This window comes from Diadema antillarum, unplaced genomic scaffold, assembly GCF_040938485.1.
Source record: "Diadema antillarum isolate AM-2024a unplaced genomic scaffold, OU_Dant_1.0 seq00001337_RagTag, whole genome shotgun sequence".
Lineage (NCBI taxonomy): Eukaryota > Metazoa > Echinodermata > Echinoidea > Diadematoida > Diadematidae > Diadema > Diadema antillarum.
Window position 1 is genome coordinate 506,949 of NW_027272106.1, and position 16,988 is coordinate 523,936.

The 16,988-nt window shown below is 35.8% G+C and overlaps 1 protein-coding gene across 5 annotated transcripts in view; it reads left to right on the forward strand.

Moving 5' to 3' along the window:
- Positions 1-16,988, forward strand: part of LOC139708454 (band 7 protein AGAP004871-like) — a 168,427-nt gene that overhangs the window by 120,737 nt on the left and 30,702 nt on the right. For all 5 annotated transcript variants that reach the window (XR_011709356.1, XM_071620406.1, XM_071620408.1 and 2 more), the window contains exon 4: positions 10,430-10,512. Coding sequence is in view for 4 of the 5 variants with exons in the window: in XM_071620406.1 (XP_071476507.1) it covers positions 10,430-10,512 (83 nt within the window). In the remaining variant the exon portion in view is untranslated. The remainder of the gene's footprint in view (positions 1-10,429; positions 10,513-16,988) is intronic.

The window sequence follows — 16,988 nt, forward strand, 5'->3', positions numbered from 1 at the left end:
AGGCCTATTTTCTTTCAAAAAAAAAAAAACCATGTTACTCAACAGCCTGATCACTAAGATTAAAAAAGAGATTTTATACAACATATTTGTTTCTTTAAACTTTGCAAGTGATAGACTTGTTTAGTATAACTTCAGCATAAGGAATATTGTCCAGTCATCATTTCTATCTACCTTAGATATGAAAGTGTTGCTCTGTACAAAGCAGTATTTATTTATCATTTGATTTATTTATTTATTCATTTGCTTATTTATTCATTCTTGTATTTATGTATGTGTTTATCTTTTTATTGTTATTTATTCATTATTCATTATTTATATATCTATTCAGCCCCATTAGTGATTTAAATACTTTTTTTCCCTATGGAGACACTGCAACATATTACCAAAGTAACAATTAATTCAAGATGTACAAAGTAACAAGTCAAGGATATCCAGTTTTACATAACAACATATAAACCAAGGGAATGTAAATGCAAAATGCATCAATGAAAATAAAAAAAAGTACATCACAATATAATGCAACCAAAGGTGATACCCTTACGTGATAAAGGGATATCAAGTTTACCCATTTTTACTCAATGAGAGATGTATCCTTTTATGAATGTTTAACCCAGTGAAGAAGAGTTCCGAGAATATTCGGGCAGGTGTCTGTGGGAAATGCGTGTTACAGCAAAATCAGTCTGTTCTCAAAGGGTTAATGAGAAGAAACAGGGGTGAGTGAGGAAAACAATTAGTATTATAGCTAAGCGGTCATGCCACAATGTTTCTTGTTTAGCGTTCCACTAGCTATTAGTGCAAAATACTTTTTTTTCTCTGTGAGAGTATTCCTGGTGTTGAGCAGATTTGATAGTTAGGTAAAAAAAAAATGAACAAATTGGTTAAGCTCACACAGGGTACAGTCAGGCCGTAAGCAGTGCAGGGTTTTCTAATCCTGAGAGTGGCGGTGCGTGACTAGTGCATGAGTTACGGGTGGTTGCCGTGCCCTATCTGTGACAAGCTCGCTGCGATGGGTAGCGAAGAAATCGATTGCCCCCTCTGACAGGCGCTCGTGTCTGATCCGATCAGGCAATCTTTATTGGTTCACAGTCGAGCCCCTCCCCCATTGGCTGGGCATGGGGCGGCATACATCATGAGATGAAGGGGCACGGCGGCTGTTGCCAACACAAAGTCTATGAAGGAAAACACCCGTTTCAACAAAACAACGATGGGGAACACAAAGGGTGTCATATCAGATGAAATACGTATCGCAATAAATCGTTTGCCTTGCACACGGAATGCAAATCACCGAAAGGCACAAACATATATAGAATCATGTATTGTATGTATATAGATTGTTTTCATGTGAACGTATTCATATTGTATTTTGTTTGTATTTTGTATATATATGTGATTTATTTTGTCTCACTGTATTTTTATCCCTGTAAATCAGACGCAATTCAACCATTCGGCTGCAAATTTTGATAATCAATAAACCAGTCAATCAATCAATCAATCAATCAATCAATCAATCAATCAATCAATCAATCAATCAATCAATCAATCAATCAATCAATCAATCAATCAATCAATCAGTCAAGCAACTAATCAATCATATACACACATCTTTAGTAGTGAAAAATTTTTAAGCTATGTGAAGAAATAGTATAATAAAAGGGTTTGTTTCTGTGCATGGCACATAGTACAAACTGTGTGTTATTTAGAGGACTATATAGAGTACACTCACAGAGAGACAGAGACACACACACACATGCACACCTTTAGTCTGAAGGTCTGAATATATTTTGATAAATAGTATAAGCCTTTCTTTTTGCTGATTTTTAGTTTACATTAGATTTCTTTTTTTTTTCCTGGTGACACATTGAAATGCATGTCAGATATATAAAAAGCTTTCTTGCAGGTAAAGTGTGCATTGCAATGAATGCAAGTATATTGTTACAATGCAACTATAAAATTCAATCGGAATTCATATGGGAAAGGACCCCAAGCTCGTTGGTCTTATGAGCCACGCCATGAATCATGTGAAGTTAGTGCTATCTGGTCCATTAAAGGCACAGTTTATCGTTGGGAGCAGTGTTTTGAAAATATTCCGAGTTATAACATTAGATCCATATGTGTAGGTCAGTTGTATCACAAACCATCCTACCACATATTAAACTTTTGCAATTAAACCTAAAATATAAGGAGATATCACTGTTTTTCTTATTAAACCATAACTGTAGACGGTTTATTCTAGAAACAATTTTATTATAACTATTGTTCACATTTTGTATATTCAACAAAACTTAATATTGATTATCTTGATCAAGATTTTTACATTGGTTGTTTCTATGCCTAACTCACATTTTAAGGCTATTTTGAAGCACTAAAGCTGGGTTTTAGTTTCATCTGCAAATGGTAAATAATGACTTTAATTTAACCCTTAAGGGGGTATCTCACCGGGCTTGAAACTAGTTCGCGACTAGTTCGCGACTCTAGATTTTGCTAGTTGCAGAGATGTCTTCGCGATGTCTCCGAGACGTCTCTTGAAAATTACAGAGTCTGCGATTAGTCGCCAGTTAGTCACAAGAAATTTGAACATGTTCGATTTTTTGCTATGTCTCCGAGACGTCTCCATCAGTTGCGGAGACTAATCATATCCGCGACTGCTGAGACGTCTCTGCAACGTCTCCGCGATTTCTCAGAGACATCTCAGAGACATCGCCGAGACCTGCTGGAGACCAGAAAAACTGGTGAGAGGTCACGGAGAGGTCTCCACGACGTCTTCGCGACTCTATTTGACACTGTTTGACCTACTTAAAAACCATGTGGCCTATGTGCGTGCTGACATCCTGCCTATATAGATCAAGTCAGGTGATCCTGCAACGGCTCCCTCATATTTGAAATTTTTTGGCACCTGCCATAACTCGTCTCAGAGACGTCTCCTTGGTGAGAACGCAAGACATTTTTATGTTGGAGACGTCTCCGCGACTACTGCGACTGATAAGTTTGAGACGTCGCGGAGACGTCTCCGTTGGTGAGATACTAGCTTAACTCTGCCTTATTGCCTGATTGGCACAGATGTCGGGAAACTAAATGTTGGTGAATATAGACTACCTAATGCCTCTAATCTCATAGAATTGTGTCACCCTTGGCCTCCCCCTGTTAGACTGAGACACAATGCTACACTTGAGATGAGTTGCTAATCTACAACAAGGTCAGGTTTTGGTGGATTACTGACTACCAATGAAAAGCCTGGCAACTTAGGCTAAGTGCCTGGGAGCATAAAGGGTTACAGGAGGATGGTGATACACCGGCGAAGTACGATGCCCTTGGTCCTTGATGTAGAATGAAAGCATCTAGCAGAAAACATAGCCAACATTTATTAGATGAAGAATGTTTGGGACTGACAAAATTCACTTTTCCTGTTGAGCCGAAATGCTCAGAATGTATAAACGACCTCTGAGTGCAGCGGGGTGAAGCTTAAATGCCTCCATAATTGGCCGGGCAAATCTTGTGGAGACTTTGATGCGATCATCTTCCATAAATGGGAGCAGCTCAACCCAGGTACTAGAGGATACTAGAAGTGTGCTTTGCATGAACAAATTGGTTTAGGCCTCTGAGACTCAGTGTTTTTTTAGGCGTCAGAGAAAAAAAAAGAAGGTAAAATTCAGGCTGTTTAGATTCAAGCAATGCTCCTTAGTTTGCTCTTTAACGGTGTGTATGTTGAAATTGGGAACTAGTAAACTTTTTGTAGTTGTAGACCTATAATAACCAGCTACCATCTAAATAAGATGTTTAACTCTTTATGTGTCACGTTTGCACGTCCGACTCAGTCGACGGCGTGCCAACTTCGCATATTCCGCTCAAATGCACAAACCCGCCCAAACTGATAGCCAAATGCCACAGTACAATGAAAGCGTTTTTCGTGATTCCGTTCCTCTCATCTATAGCTTCCACTTTGTGTGGTGCTTGATTAACAAGCAGTGTTTCATGGTGGATTTGCATGCAAATTTCAAGCATCTCTCACTGATTTGTGTGCAAAAGTCATACATTTACAGTAACGTAGCTACTGGGCTTTGAAAAAAAAAATAGATTTGTCATAGAATGGACATCAGTGCAAAGTTTGGCATTTTCTCGAAGACTTTGCTCACTTTGTCTACTATAAAACATATATCGATAAAAGTTATATAGATTTGAAAGACAGGATGTTTTTCTGAACGCATGACTACTTTGGTGTCTCAGAATAATGTGGCACACGGGGGGTTTCCGTCATGGCACATAAAGAGTTAAAGATTTCCTGTGTGACAACATTTTGTTTCAGCCACACAGCACCTCAGTACAATGAGGATGTCAATGTAAATGTTTCAACTTCTGTATGAAATGCTAGTCATTTTCAATTTTACTGAACACATGTATCTCAAGCTCCAAGTTTTATCAGTTCACGAGTTCTCCCATGAAGACAAGGTAGTTGTGATTGACTGTATTTTGGTACTTTACAACATATATCTTTTAGACAAAAAAAAACTTTCTTGACATAAAAGAACAAACAATCATGGTTCTCCTGGGTTTCACTGACACTAAAACTTTCAAGATATAATTCCATCAGCTCAGTGGGATATTGATCAGAAGACATTAAATGTGAGCATCACGCAGGAGAACAAGCAGCGTCCTTGAAAGAGACCTCTTAGTACTGGCATCTGATATTATGCTTCTTGGTATAGCTGTGATGAAGTGCAGGGGAGTATGTTTCAAGTTAAACTCTTTCCAGACTGACACCCCCCCCCCCCCTACCCCATGGGAGGCCACCCAGGGGTAAGGGACATGGTGTGCTCATTTCCCCCTTCAATGAATTCTAAGCAAAAAAAAAAATGGACTTTCTATCTTCCAATCAATGATCTTGATCAATAATTACTTTGAGGGTACATTGTTTGATGGTCACTTCATGAGAATAGTTGATTCACTACCTTGTCTGTTTCTTGCTTTTCATACTGTCGTGGTCCATAGGAATATGCCAGATTTTAAAATAAGTAATCTTTAGATTTGATATTCAGCACTCTATATTTCAAACGTGAAGTTGTTTGATATTGTTCACTAATATGGAAAAAAAAGAATCACTTGCATTTTTAAATTGTTTTGCTAACCAACATTTCCTGTTACAGTACTTATTCACTGGGATAAAAGAAAAATGTGTAAAAAAAAAAACATCTTTTTTGCGCTTATGCTGATATCAGATTATGTCATAGGTAAACACATTTTCACAGTGCCATATACATTTATGTCACATGAACACTATAGGCCTATCCTTCTTTTGATCTTATTCCTGGATGAATCTTGCATTATTCAGTAAAGAACAGTAAAGTTACGTGAAAATGAATATATTGTTCTGTTCTGCCTGTTGTTGGAAAGGAAAAGCTCTGTTGTGTAGTTTAGTACATAATTGAAACTAGATGAGTGTTTTTGTTCAAATATGTTTGTAAACTCTGCCAAGTGTCAGAGCTGTGGTAGCATGTTTTCTCAATAATTCTATTTGTAGTTATGATTGTTTTTGTATTATTTGGTTGACTAGGTTTCCCCAGAATTAAGAGGCCATTGCCCTTTAGGATAACCTTAGCTCAGTCTCAGGCAACCTGTTCTAATTAATGCATTTTTGCATAATGGATAAGACTGTGAACACAAGCTAAATGGCAAAAGGATCTTTGTGTGAGATGCTGACCACTTTTAAGTTCTCCAAGTTTTCAGTTTTACTGTCTCCTTTAAGAATTTAGTATATAAATTTATATACAACAATGATATTTGAAAAATTATGGTAAAGTTACATTTTCTTAGGAAAATTATGTTTTCCCTTTCATAATGCAGATGGAAATTATTTCACCTAGGCCATCACAATAAAAATATTCCTGATGACATGATAGTCCTCTTCTTGTAGTGAAACAACTTAAAACATTCTGTAGGATTTGTACACAAAAGAAAGGGGGAGAGATTCATGAAATGCCTGGTTTGATCTTGCTAGAAGAATGGTATTTGATAAGTAAGATGTGTTTATGCTTAAAGGTACTGTTTACCTTTGGGAGCAGTGATTTTTTTTTTTTTTTAATTTCAAGACATAACATTTCGTGCATACGTGTAGGTCAGTTGTATCACAAAACATCCTACCATATAAAAGATTTGCAATAAAGCATAAAATTTAAGAAGATATCATTACTTTTCTCAATAAACTATAACTGTAGATGGTTTAGCCTAGAAAAATTTTATTATACTTTTAGTTAACATTTTGTACATTTGACAGTACTTTCCAGACTGACACCCCCCCCCCCTACCCCATGGGAGGCCACCCAGGGGTAAGGGACATGGTGTGCTCATTTCCCCCTTCAATGAATTCTAAGCAAAAAAAAAAATGGACTTTCTATATTCCAATCAATGATCTTGATCAATAATTACTTTGAGGGTACATTGTTTGATGGTCACTTCATGAGAATAGTTGATTCACTACCTTGTCTGTTTCTTGCTTTTCATACTGTCGTGGTCCATAGGAATATGCCAGATTTTAAAATAAGTAATCTTTAGATTTGATATTCAGCACTCTATATTTCAAACGTGAAGTTGTTTGATATTGTTCACTAATATGGAAAAAAAGAATCACTTGCATTTTTAAATTGTTTTGCTAACCAACATTTCCTGTTACAGTACTTATTCACTGGGATAAAAGAAAAATGTGTAAAAAAAAAACATCTTTTTTGCGCTTATGCTGATATCAGATTATGTCATAGGTAAACACATTTTCACAGTGCCATATACATTTATGTCACATGAACACTATAGGCCTATCCTTCTTTTGATCTTATTCCTGGATGAATCTTGCATTATTCAGTAAAGAACAGTAAAGTTACGTGAAAATGAATATATTGTTCTGTTCTGCCTGTTGTTGGAAAGGAAAAGCTCTGTTGTGTAGTTTAGTACATAATTGAAACTAGATGAGTGTTTTTGTTCAAATATGTTTGTAAACTCTGCCAAGTGTCAGAGCTGTGGTAGCATGTTTTCTCAATAATTCTATTTGTAGTTATGATTGTTTTTGTATTATTTGGTTGACTAGGTTTCCCCAGAATTAAGAGGCCATTGCCCTTTAGGATAACCTTAGCTCAGTCTCAGGCAACCTGTTCTAATTAATGCATTTTTGCATAATGGATAAGACTGTGAACACAAGCTAAATGGCAAAAGGATCTTTGTGTGAGATGCTGACCACTTTTAAGTTCTCCAAGTTTTCAGTTTTACTGTCTCCTTTAAGAATTTAGTATATAAATTTATATACAACAATGATATTTGAAAAATTATGGTAAAGTTACATTTTCTTAGGAAAATTATGTTTTCCCTTTCATAATGCAGATGGAAATTATTTCACCTAGGCCATCACAATAAAAATATTCCTGATGACATGATAGTCCTCTTCTTGTAGTGAAACAACTTAAAACATTCTGTAGGATTTGTACACAAAAGAAAGGGGGAGAGATTCATGAAATGCCTGGTTTGATCTTGCTAGAAGAATGGTATTTGATAAGTAAGATGTGTTTATGCTTAAAGGTACTGTTTACCTTTGGGAGCAGTGATTTTTTTTTTTTTTTAATTTCAAGACATAACATTTCGTGCATACGTGTAGGTCAGTTGTATCACAAAACATCCTACCATATAAAAGATTTGCAATAAAGCATAAAATTTAAGAAGATATCATTACTTTTCTCAATAAACTATAACTGTAGATGGTTTAGCCTAGAAAAATTTTATTATACTTTTAGTTAACATTTTGTACATTTGACAGTACTTTCCAGACTGACACCCCCCCCCCCCCTACCCCATGGGAGGCCACCCAGGGGTAAGGGACATGGTGTGCTCATTTCCCCCTTCAATGAATTCTAAGCAAAAAAAAAAATGGACTTTCTATATTCCAATCAATGATCTTGATCAATAATTACTTTGAGGGTACATTGTTTGATGGTCACTTCATGAGAATAGTTGATTCACTACCTTGTCTGTTTCTTGCTTTTCATACTGTCGTGGTCCATAGGAATATGCCAGATTTTAAAATAAGTAATCTTTAGATTTGATATTCAGCACTCTATATTTCAAACGTGAAGTTGTTTGATATTGTTCACTAATATGGAAAAAAAGAATCACTTGCATTTTTAAATTGTTTTGCTAACCAACATTTCCTGTTACAGTACTTATTCACTGGGATAAAAGAAAAATGTGTAAAAAAAAAACATCTTTTTTGCGCTTATGCTGATATCAGATTATGTCATAGGTAAACACATTTTCACAGTGCCATATACATTTATGTCACATGAACACTATAGGCCTATCCTTCTTTTGATCTTATTCCTGGATGAATCTTGCATTATTCAGTAAAGAACAGTAAAGTTACGTGAAAATGAATATATTGTTCTGTTCTGCCTGTTGTTGGAAAGGAAAAGCTCTGTTGTGTAGTTTAGTACATAATTGAAACTAGATGAGTGTTTTTGTTCAAATATGTTTGTAAACTCTGCCAAGTGTCAGAGCTGTGGTAGCATGTTTTCTCAATAATTCTATTTGTAGTTATGATTGTTTTTGTATTATTTGGTTGACTAGGTTTCCCCAGAATTAAGAGGCCATTGCCCTTTAGGATAACCTTAGCTCAGTCTCAGGCAACCTGTTCTAATTAATGCATTTTTGCATAATGGATAAGACTGTGAACACAAGCTAAATGGCAAAAGGATCTTTGTGTGAGATGCTGACCACTTTTAAGTTCTCCAAGTTTTCAGTTTTACTGTCTCCTTTAAGAATTTAGTATATAAATTTATATACAACAATGATATTTGAAAAATTATGGTAAAGTTACATTTTCTTAGGAAAATTATGTTTTCCCTTTCATAATGCAGATGGAAATTATTTCACCTAGGCCATCACAATAAAAATATTCCTGATGACATGATAGTCCTCTTCTTGTAGTGAAACAACTTAAAACATTCTGTAGGATTTGTACACAAAAGAAAGGGGGAGAGATTCATGAAATGCCTGGTTTGATCTTGCTAGAAGAATGGTATTTGATAAGTAAGATGTGTTTATGCTTAAAGGTACTGTTTACCTTTGGGAGCAGTGATTTTTTTTTTTTTAATTTCAAGACATAACATTTCGTGCATACGTGTAGGTCAGTTGTATCACAAAACATCCTACCATATAAAAGATTTGCAATAAAGCATAAAATTTAAGAAGATATCATTACTTTTCTCAATAAACTATAACTGTAGATGGTTTAGCCTAGAAAAATTTTATTATACTTTTAGTTAACATTTTGTACATTTGACAGTACTTAAAATTGATTATATGGATTCAAATTTTTACAGTGGTTGCTTTTATCCATAACTCACATTTTTGAACTATTTTGAAGCACTAACGCTGGGTTTTTGTTTCATCTTCAGATGGTAAATAATGCCTTTGAAATGATCATGAATTCATGACTGTGTTTCTATGTCAGTTGATGTCAATACTACTGTAGAAGTGGTTATTTTCGCACAAGTATTTTCTTTTTTTTTTTTGCACTCTGCAGGTTCAGATGAATTTCCTGTGCATTTAATTCTGTGGAATCAAGACATTTATTAGTGAAATATATCATGGCATGAAAAAATATTTATGCGGTTGTATTTTTTGTGTTGATTCCTGGTTGTGCGAAATGAGTGAAAATTTCTGCCTTTACCTTAAACTGTATTTCAATATTGTTTTATATTGGTCTAATTATTCAATCAGTTCAGGTGAAAAAATAGATATGTGGTAATGATGTGGTAATGATAGTGACAGGACCCACTGAATGAGCAGTGGTAAAACTGAAGACTACCACGCAGAAAAAACCCGTTACCATTATCAATATTATCATCTATTATTCTTATCTTTATGCTACTATTCTCAATCCCATGTGAGGAGTGTGTAACAAATATTTGTTATGCATTGCAAGATCATGAACAATTTGGCCTTGGGTGTTCGCAGACAGTTTCAATGTCTGTGTTGAGATGCTTATCTGTGAAATAGTAGGGTTTTATTGAATTAGCAAGATAAGTAACTGTTTAACGACCCACATTAAGATTCCTCCCTCTATTGGACATTTTTTGAACGATGGACCCTATTGGTTTGTTTATGGGTACAATGTAATCTGCAGGAATAATAATAGGCATGACAATTTCTGCCTGATAATAGTGAGAAAACATTGTCATACCACTATGACAAGTGATTTGTTGCTATGAAGCTTAGGGTCTGGAGTGTTAAAAAAGACAAAACAAAAAACAACACACATCTAGTTGATTAACTTTTTGCATCTTTGTTATATTTTTTATTGGATATGCTTCATATATGGTGTTACATGCAAATGAGGCATGGGAGCTTTGAGAATTTGTGCATCTTTTAATGATTTTTTAATTGTTTTTTTCTCCAGGTATCTTCATGGTGCTCCCATGCATTGAGAGCTATACAAAGGTGGATCTCCGTACAGTGTCTTTTGATGTCCCCCCACAAGAGGTATGTGTCTGTATTCTTTGATACAATTACCCCCCCCCCCCTCCCCTTTTGTAGCTACAGGGTTGCTTGATGTCCTCCTACTAGATATTTTCTAGTCTGCAAGAGGTGCATTAGTATTTGATTGATAATTCCCACCCCCTTGGAAGCTAGAGTGTACATAATTTCAGATACCCTTTGATCTGCATGTATGTGTGTTTTTTATTTTGTTTTGTTCTGTTTTGTTTGTGTTGTTTAAATCAAGGGTGTAAGGGCTTGTCATGTTAAGCTTACATATCAAACTTTTGGGGAAGTTAAGTTCGGAACAAGGTACTCGTGAAGGTCTGTGGCTGTTTCCCAAATCTTGTGTGTGAATGTGTGGTGTTGATGTGTTTACCACTTCTTGCATAGGGGTGTGTTGGCATATACAAACAATCAGTTGGTATCATCGTTTGCACGTGTGGGTGGATTGGTGTGTACCTGCATGCATACTATTGATTAATCTGTTTGTGCTTACATAAGATGGGTATTTCTCCCTATCTCTCTCATTCACACACACATGCGCGTACAGCTTTATGTGTAATTGCAATAGCAAATGTTACAAGGAGAATCAGGTACATGTCTGTTATCTAATTTGGAACGCCCACTGTCAAACACAAAGTCCGGGGCCCCGTTTTATCAAAAGATAATCGATTATAAATTTCCTTACCACACAGGTTGCCAAAGACTTATGATAGAAATCAACTATATAATCAATTATAACTCTCCTTAAAACAGGGCCCTAGGCTGATTTTAGTTAGTGCTGAAACACAACCATGCTGAAGAATGACTGCGCAATGCAGCAGAATTTATCATTCCAAGGGATTGGAAAGCCAGTCTCTCGGTCTTCAAAGGATAAGGAGGGTAATAAATTGTGTAATATGATATAAAGCACTTCTGTTTCTCTGTTTTGGTAGATCAGAATATCAACCTGTTGTAAACTAGTCCAGAGTATGGTGATACAACATTTGTTCCTGCAATAATTGCTTGGTCTTATTTTCTCCAAGGACTTGAAGTAGGGTTAGGTTAATTAGGGTTTTGGTTGTGATAGGGTCCTACGTTTTGTTTGATGTGAGGATTAGGGTTATGTTTGTCGGTGGAATTATATCTGGCTTAACATGCAGATATTTCATGGGAGCAATTGCTGCAGGAACAAATGCTATGGAACCCCTGAGTATACTTTGGCAGGTATCAATGGAAAATGTGTGTTATAGCAAAATCAGCCCGTCCTCGACGGGTTATTCCTCATGAGGATATGGAAATCCTTCAACTGTGGACAGAACCTATGGCATTCCTACAGAATATGGATTATTATTGAAAGATATGAGTTTTGATGGCAAAAGAGAACTTAAACCTATTATGTAATATGGGTCTGGGTTGTCAGATGTATGTTGTTGTTTTTTTTTTCAAGGCAAGGATGACATAAAATTGAGCAGTATCTATCGTGTGCTATGTGAATCATGTGCTCTCTTCACGCTTCTTTTTGTGGATTTCAGTACGCCTTTATGGAGGAGTATTTTAGTCTAATTGGTCAAAACTCCCTGATCTGCAAAAGAAGCAGAGAGAGAGAAAAAAAAATGAGTGAAATTATGCATAGATATCATAGTTAATCATGATGGTTTCTTTGTGAGCTAATATCATTTATGATGTTATGTTACATGTTTGTTTTAAATGATTAGAGTTTGTTAAGTGCATAGACCTGTAACTCAATTAAGTAATTTCTTTTCATAAGGGAAGAAGCAAATAAAATGGATAATCTTTAGCAGAATGTATTTCACTTTATTGCAGTATGAGAACCAGTCAATGCCGGCTCTAGAGGCCTAAGTGGGGAATGTGTCAAGTTGCAAGTCATGCTTGTATAATCCACTTTGCAAAAATAGAGTTTGATATTTAATGCAATGCAAAAGTGATCACATTGTCATCATCATCATGTTTAATGGTTTGGTGTGAAATCATTAAATCATAAATAGTCATGGAGGGCTATTGGAGCTCAATGAGCGGTTAAAGACCCCATTCTATGAGTAGCAATTTAAATCCTGGTTACCATCCCCTTGGCTACCATGGGTTTTTTTTTCCCTTAGGCAAGACACTTTATCCTCAACAGCTATTCCTTCAGAGAGGATTTAAAGCGGTTGGGTGCTTGCTTGCTGCAAGTGTCCAATGCTTCCCTAGCAGCCTCGTTTAAAGTAAATCAATTCAGTTCATTTCAGCTCAATTCAAAGTCTTGCCAATTTCAAAGAAAATTGATACTTGATATACAGACTGCTTCATCCTCATTCTTGTCCATTTTTGGTAGTGTTGTATTTCTTGACAAATTAAGAAAATAAGAGACATGAGAGTAAAATTATATCTTATGAAAATAAAATATGACATATGCAAATAACAAAACAGCAAAGGGCAATGTATGAACTGATTCTGCTCTCAAGTTTTCTTGCACATACAAGCGGATTGTTCCACCTCTTTATTTGTCACATCAAGCCTAGATGTCAGCTGAGAATCTTTGTAACTTCCCTCTTAACCCGTTGAAGACTAGTCCCAAGTATACTTGGACAGGTATCTGTGGAAAATGTGTGTTATAGCAAAGCCACCTCATCCCCAATGGGTTAACCTCTGAACGGGGCTCACTCTCCTACGGTGAATGCCCGGTAAAACAGTTTGGGGCTTTTGAGAGTTTTCTTGTGGCATGCTGCCTCTTTGCCCCTTGCTAAATTATGGAGAGTGATGATGCTCCATCAAATATTGAAGCCCTCCTCCAAACACATGGGGGCATCTGCCAAATTAATAGGATGAGGGCATCAGACAAGATAAACGGGCGACGCCCAAGAGACATTGGTGGATGCTGTGACAACTGACATTGAAATTGAGACGGGACAAGCGGGTGCAGGTGTTTTCTGTAGAAGCGAGTACACTCTAAAAACTGAAATGGTAAATCAACATCATTTTGAATGTTGCGACACCTCCAACTTTTTTTGTAAATGTTACAAATATTTTATTTACCATTTCTGAAATGATTGTTTAACATTTTGACTGCTTATTTCAAAAGTTTGAGTGTTAAATCTAACAGTTTACAAAAGGTTGGGGGAGTGACTACATTTAATATGTTGATTTTCAGTTTCAGTTTTAGAGTGTTCTGGTTTGAAACAAGTTTCTGTTTCAAAGGTCTGTTTAATTTCTGCCTTTTTTTTCTTTGTTTTTGTCTTGGTCTTTGGGCGAGGGGGAGGGGAGAGGAATGATGTTGTTGTAAAGCCAAGGCCTTGCTTATAATTATACCCCCGCCGCACATAGTGTGAAGGGGGTATATAGGAATCACCATGATGTTGGTCGGGCGGTCGGTCGGTCGGTCTGTTGCAAAATCTTGTGTCGCGAACTCCTCCTACAGTTTTGAAGCAATTTAAATGAAACTTAGGGTCAATGATGATATTGCGGTATAGATGTGCAAGACATGTTTTTTGTGTTTGTTGGACAATGCATTGCCATGGTAACCATAATTTTACCAAAACCTTGTGGATTGAATAACTTCCATAGTATTTAAGCAATCAATTTCAAAATTGGTATCTATGATGATCTATAGGTGTAGTTATGCAAGACACTTGTTGTGTTTGTACTTGACAAAGCGTTGCCATGGTAACCGCATGTTTTCTTCGAAATCTTGTGGAGTGAACCACTTCCACAGTTTTGAAGCAATTGAAATCAAATTTGGTAGGCATTATGGCCTTGAGGCATAGATGTGGAACACATAATTTTTGTGTTTGTCGGACAAAGCTTTGCCATGGTAACCATAATTTTACCAAAACCTTGTGGATTGAATTGCTTCCACATTGTTAAAGCAATTAACCCGTTCCATACTGAATTCTCAAATGTCCATAGACTTAATAGGCAGACCACCAGGTTCCCGTAAGGAACGGGTTAAGGTCAAATTTAGTATGTATGTTGATCGGATGGTGTAGCTATGCAAGACACCAATGTGTTAATATAAGAAAAATGTGTTGACATGGTAACTACTCATTTTTGTATCAAATTGAACCATCTAATCTACGAAGGTAAAATTTGGTGTGTATGATGCTCTTTAAGTGTAGTTTTGCAAAATGTCCTTTGTATTTGTATCGGACAATGCATTGCTATGGTAACCGCATGTTTTTCAACAAATGCACAAACTTGGTATTGGTACTATAAACATACTATAAAGCAACACTAGGGGCGGGGGTATTAATCACCTTCAGTGATAATTCTAGTTGACCAATATCAGGGATTGAAGGTTTCTGCTCATATGCTGCTTCCCTGAATGTTTTAAAGGAATTAATTTTACAAATGTAAGATATGTAAAAGTAAAATAAGATCAGTTCACATGACTTTGGTTAGTCATGTTTGATTGAATAGATCAGAATTAGAGTAAACAAGCCTCCATCATTGCATTAAGCTTAATGAGTATTATACAAGTCTTGTTGAATCCATTGCCTACTGGAACTTGGCTGCTTCTATACAATGTGAATGGGAAATCTAAACTGTCAAAGGAATAGGGTTGAGAATAAATCATACCTTCAAGTGCAGTTTAAATTGACTGTAGAAATAAGGGAATTACAAGCATTCAATTAGAAAATATTCATTTACAAGTCTTCTTTACATGTTGCCCCTGAACAGCTGCATATTTCAATACTGCAGATGAACATTGCATTTATATTGTGTTTATACTGTTTGGTAACTTTGTGATATTTTGGGAGTACAAAAGAACAACAACATTTGAATACAATTGACACTTAATTTTATTGATCAGTGCTGGTTTAACTATTTAGGATCATGTTGCGATGGTAATTGTTTTGAAAACCAGTTAATAACCAGGTGACTTCCAACATATGTACATGTATGGAGATTCTTCTGAATCTCCATTTAAAGGTGTCTTCAAAGATTGTTGTTGTTACAGGCTCTATGTATTTATATGTTATCCTTCTAGTGCTAGAGTCCATTCTATTTGTTAAAGTGAGGGTATAGTGTGGTTGAGATGAAGCTTCAGGTTTCCTACTGTCTTTTGAGATAATGAGAAACGTTTTATGAAATATAAAAGCGCATATAATTCTAAGAAGAATTCAAAGTTTATTTGATGAAAACTTTTTTTTTGAAATGGCCAGGATATCCAAAAATAAAGAAGACCTACATAAACGGTTGGACCTACATTTTATTAACCTGATGAAGACGGACTGATTTTGCTACAACACACATTTCCCATAGACAACTGCCCGAGTATACTCTGGACTCGTCCTCAACCAGTTTTGAAAGACCACTTTGTTTTACATTATTTTTGGATATCTTTGCCATTTCAAAACCAATTCATCAAATAAACTTTGAATTCCTCACAGAATCATATGCTCTTTCATATTTCAGGAATGGTTTCCAATTATTTTGCAGAGAGTTAAAATCTGAATCCCCATCCTAACCAAAACTATACCATCCCATTAAGATCACTGCAGCCCCTCCCCCCATGTGTCTTCTTGTTAATCCTTTAGCACCCAAGATTATTGTCAAAGTCAAAGTCTTTTAAACATCTGATTTTGTAAAACTGAATTTGTTTCCTTTCCCATTGGCTACATGACAAATTGATCGTGTGTCTATAGATGTATACTTGCAGAGTAATGACACAGGAATGAGCAACATTAAAGGCATAATTTGCCATTTGCAGATGAAACAAAAACCCACCGTTAGTGCTTCAAAATAGTTCTAAAATGTGAGTTAGGGATAGAAACAACCGATGTGAAAATTTAAACCAGTATAATCGATATTAAGTATTGTTAAATATACAAAATGTGAACAATAGTTACAATAAAAATGATTGCAGACTAAACTGTCTACAGTTATGGTTTAATGAGAAAAATAGCAATATCTCTTGTATTTTAGGCTTTATTGCAAAAATGTATATGGTCGGATGTTTTGTGATGCAATTGAGCGACGCATATATGTATCAAATGTGATATCTTGAACATTTTTTTAAATCACTGTGCTTAAAGGTAAACAGGACCTTCAACCAAATAAGGAAATGCATAGTTAAACACCATTTTAACATACCTGTATGAACACATCCCACATGCACAGGCACAGGCACACAATGGCACCTGTAGGTATTTGAAGGCGAATGATTTCACATTCCTATTCTTTCAAAACATTGCATGTTATAACTACTTTATTTTAACCTGTTGAAGACTAGTCCTGAGTATAATTGGGCAGGTGTTTATGAGAAATGTTATAATGAATGAATGAATGAATGAATGAATGAATGAATGAATGAATGAATAGCAAAATCAGCTTGTTCTCAAAGAGTTAAGGAACAAAAAGTGCTCATCTTTCATATCAAACATCTTTCTGTATTGTCATACTGTTATTAGTAGACTTTAAAATGTGTTATTAGTTGGAATGAGTGAAAATAATCACTTTCACTGTCTTATTGGTACAAATAACAAGCCCTGCAAAGGGAT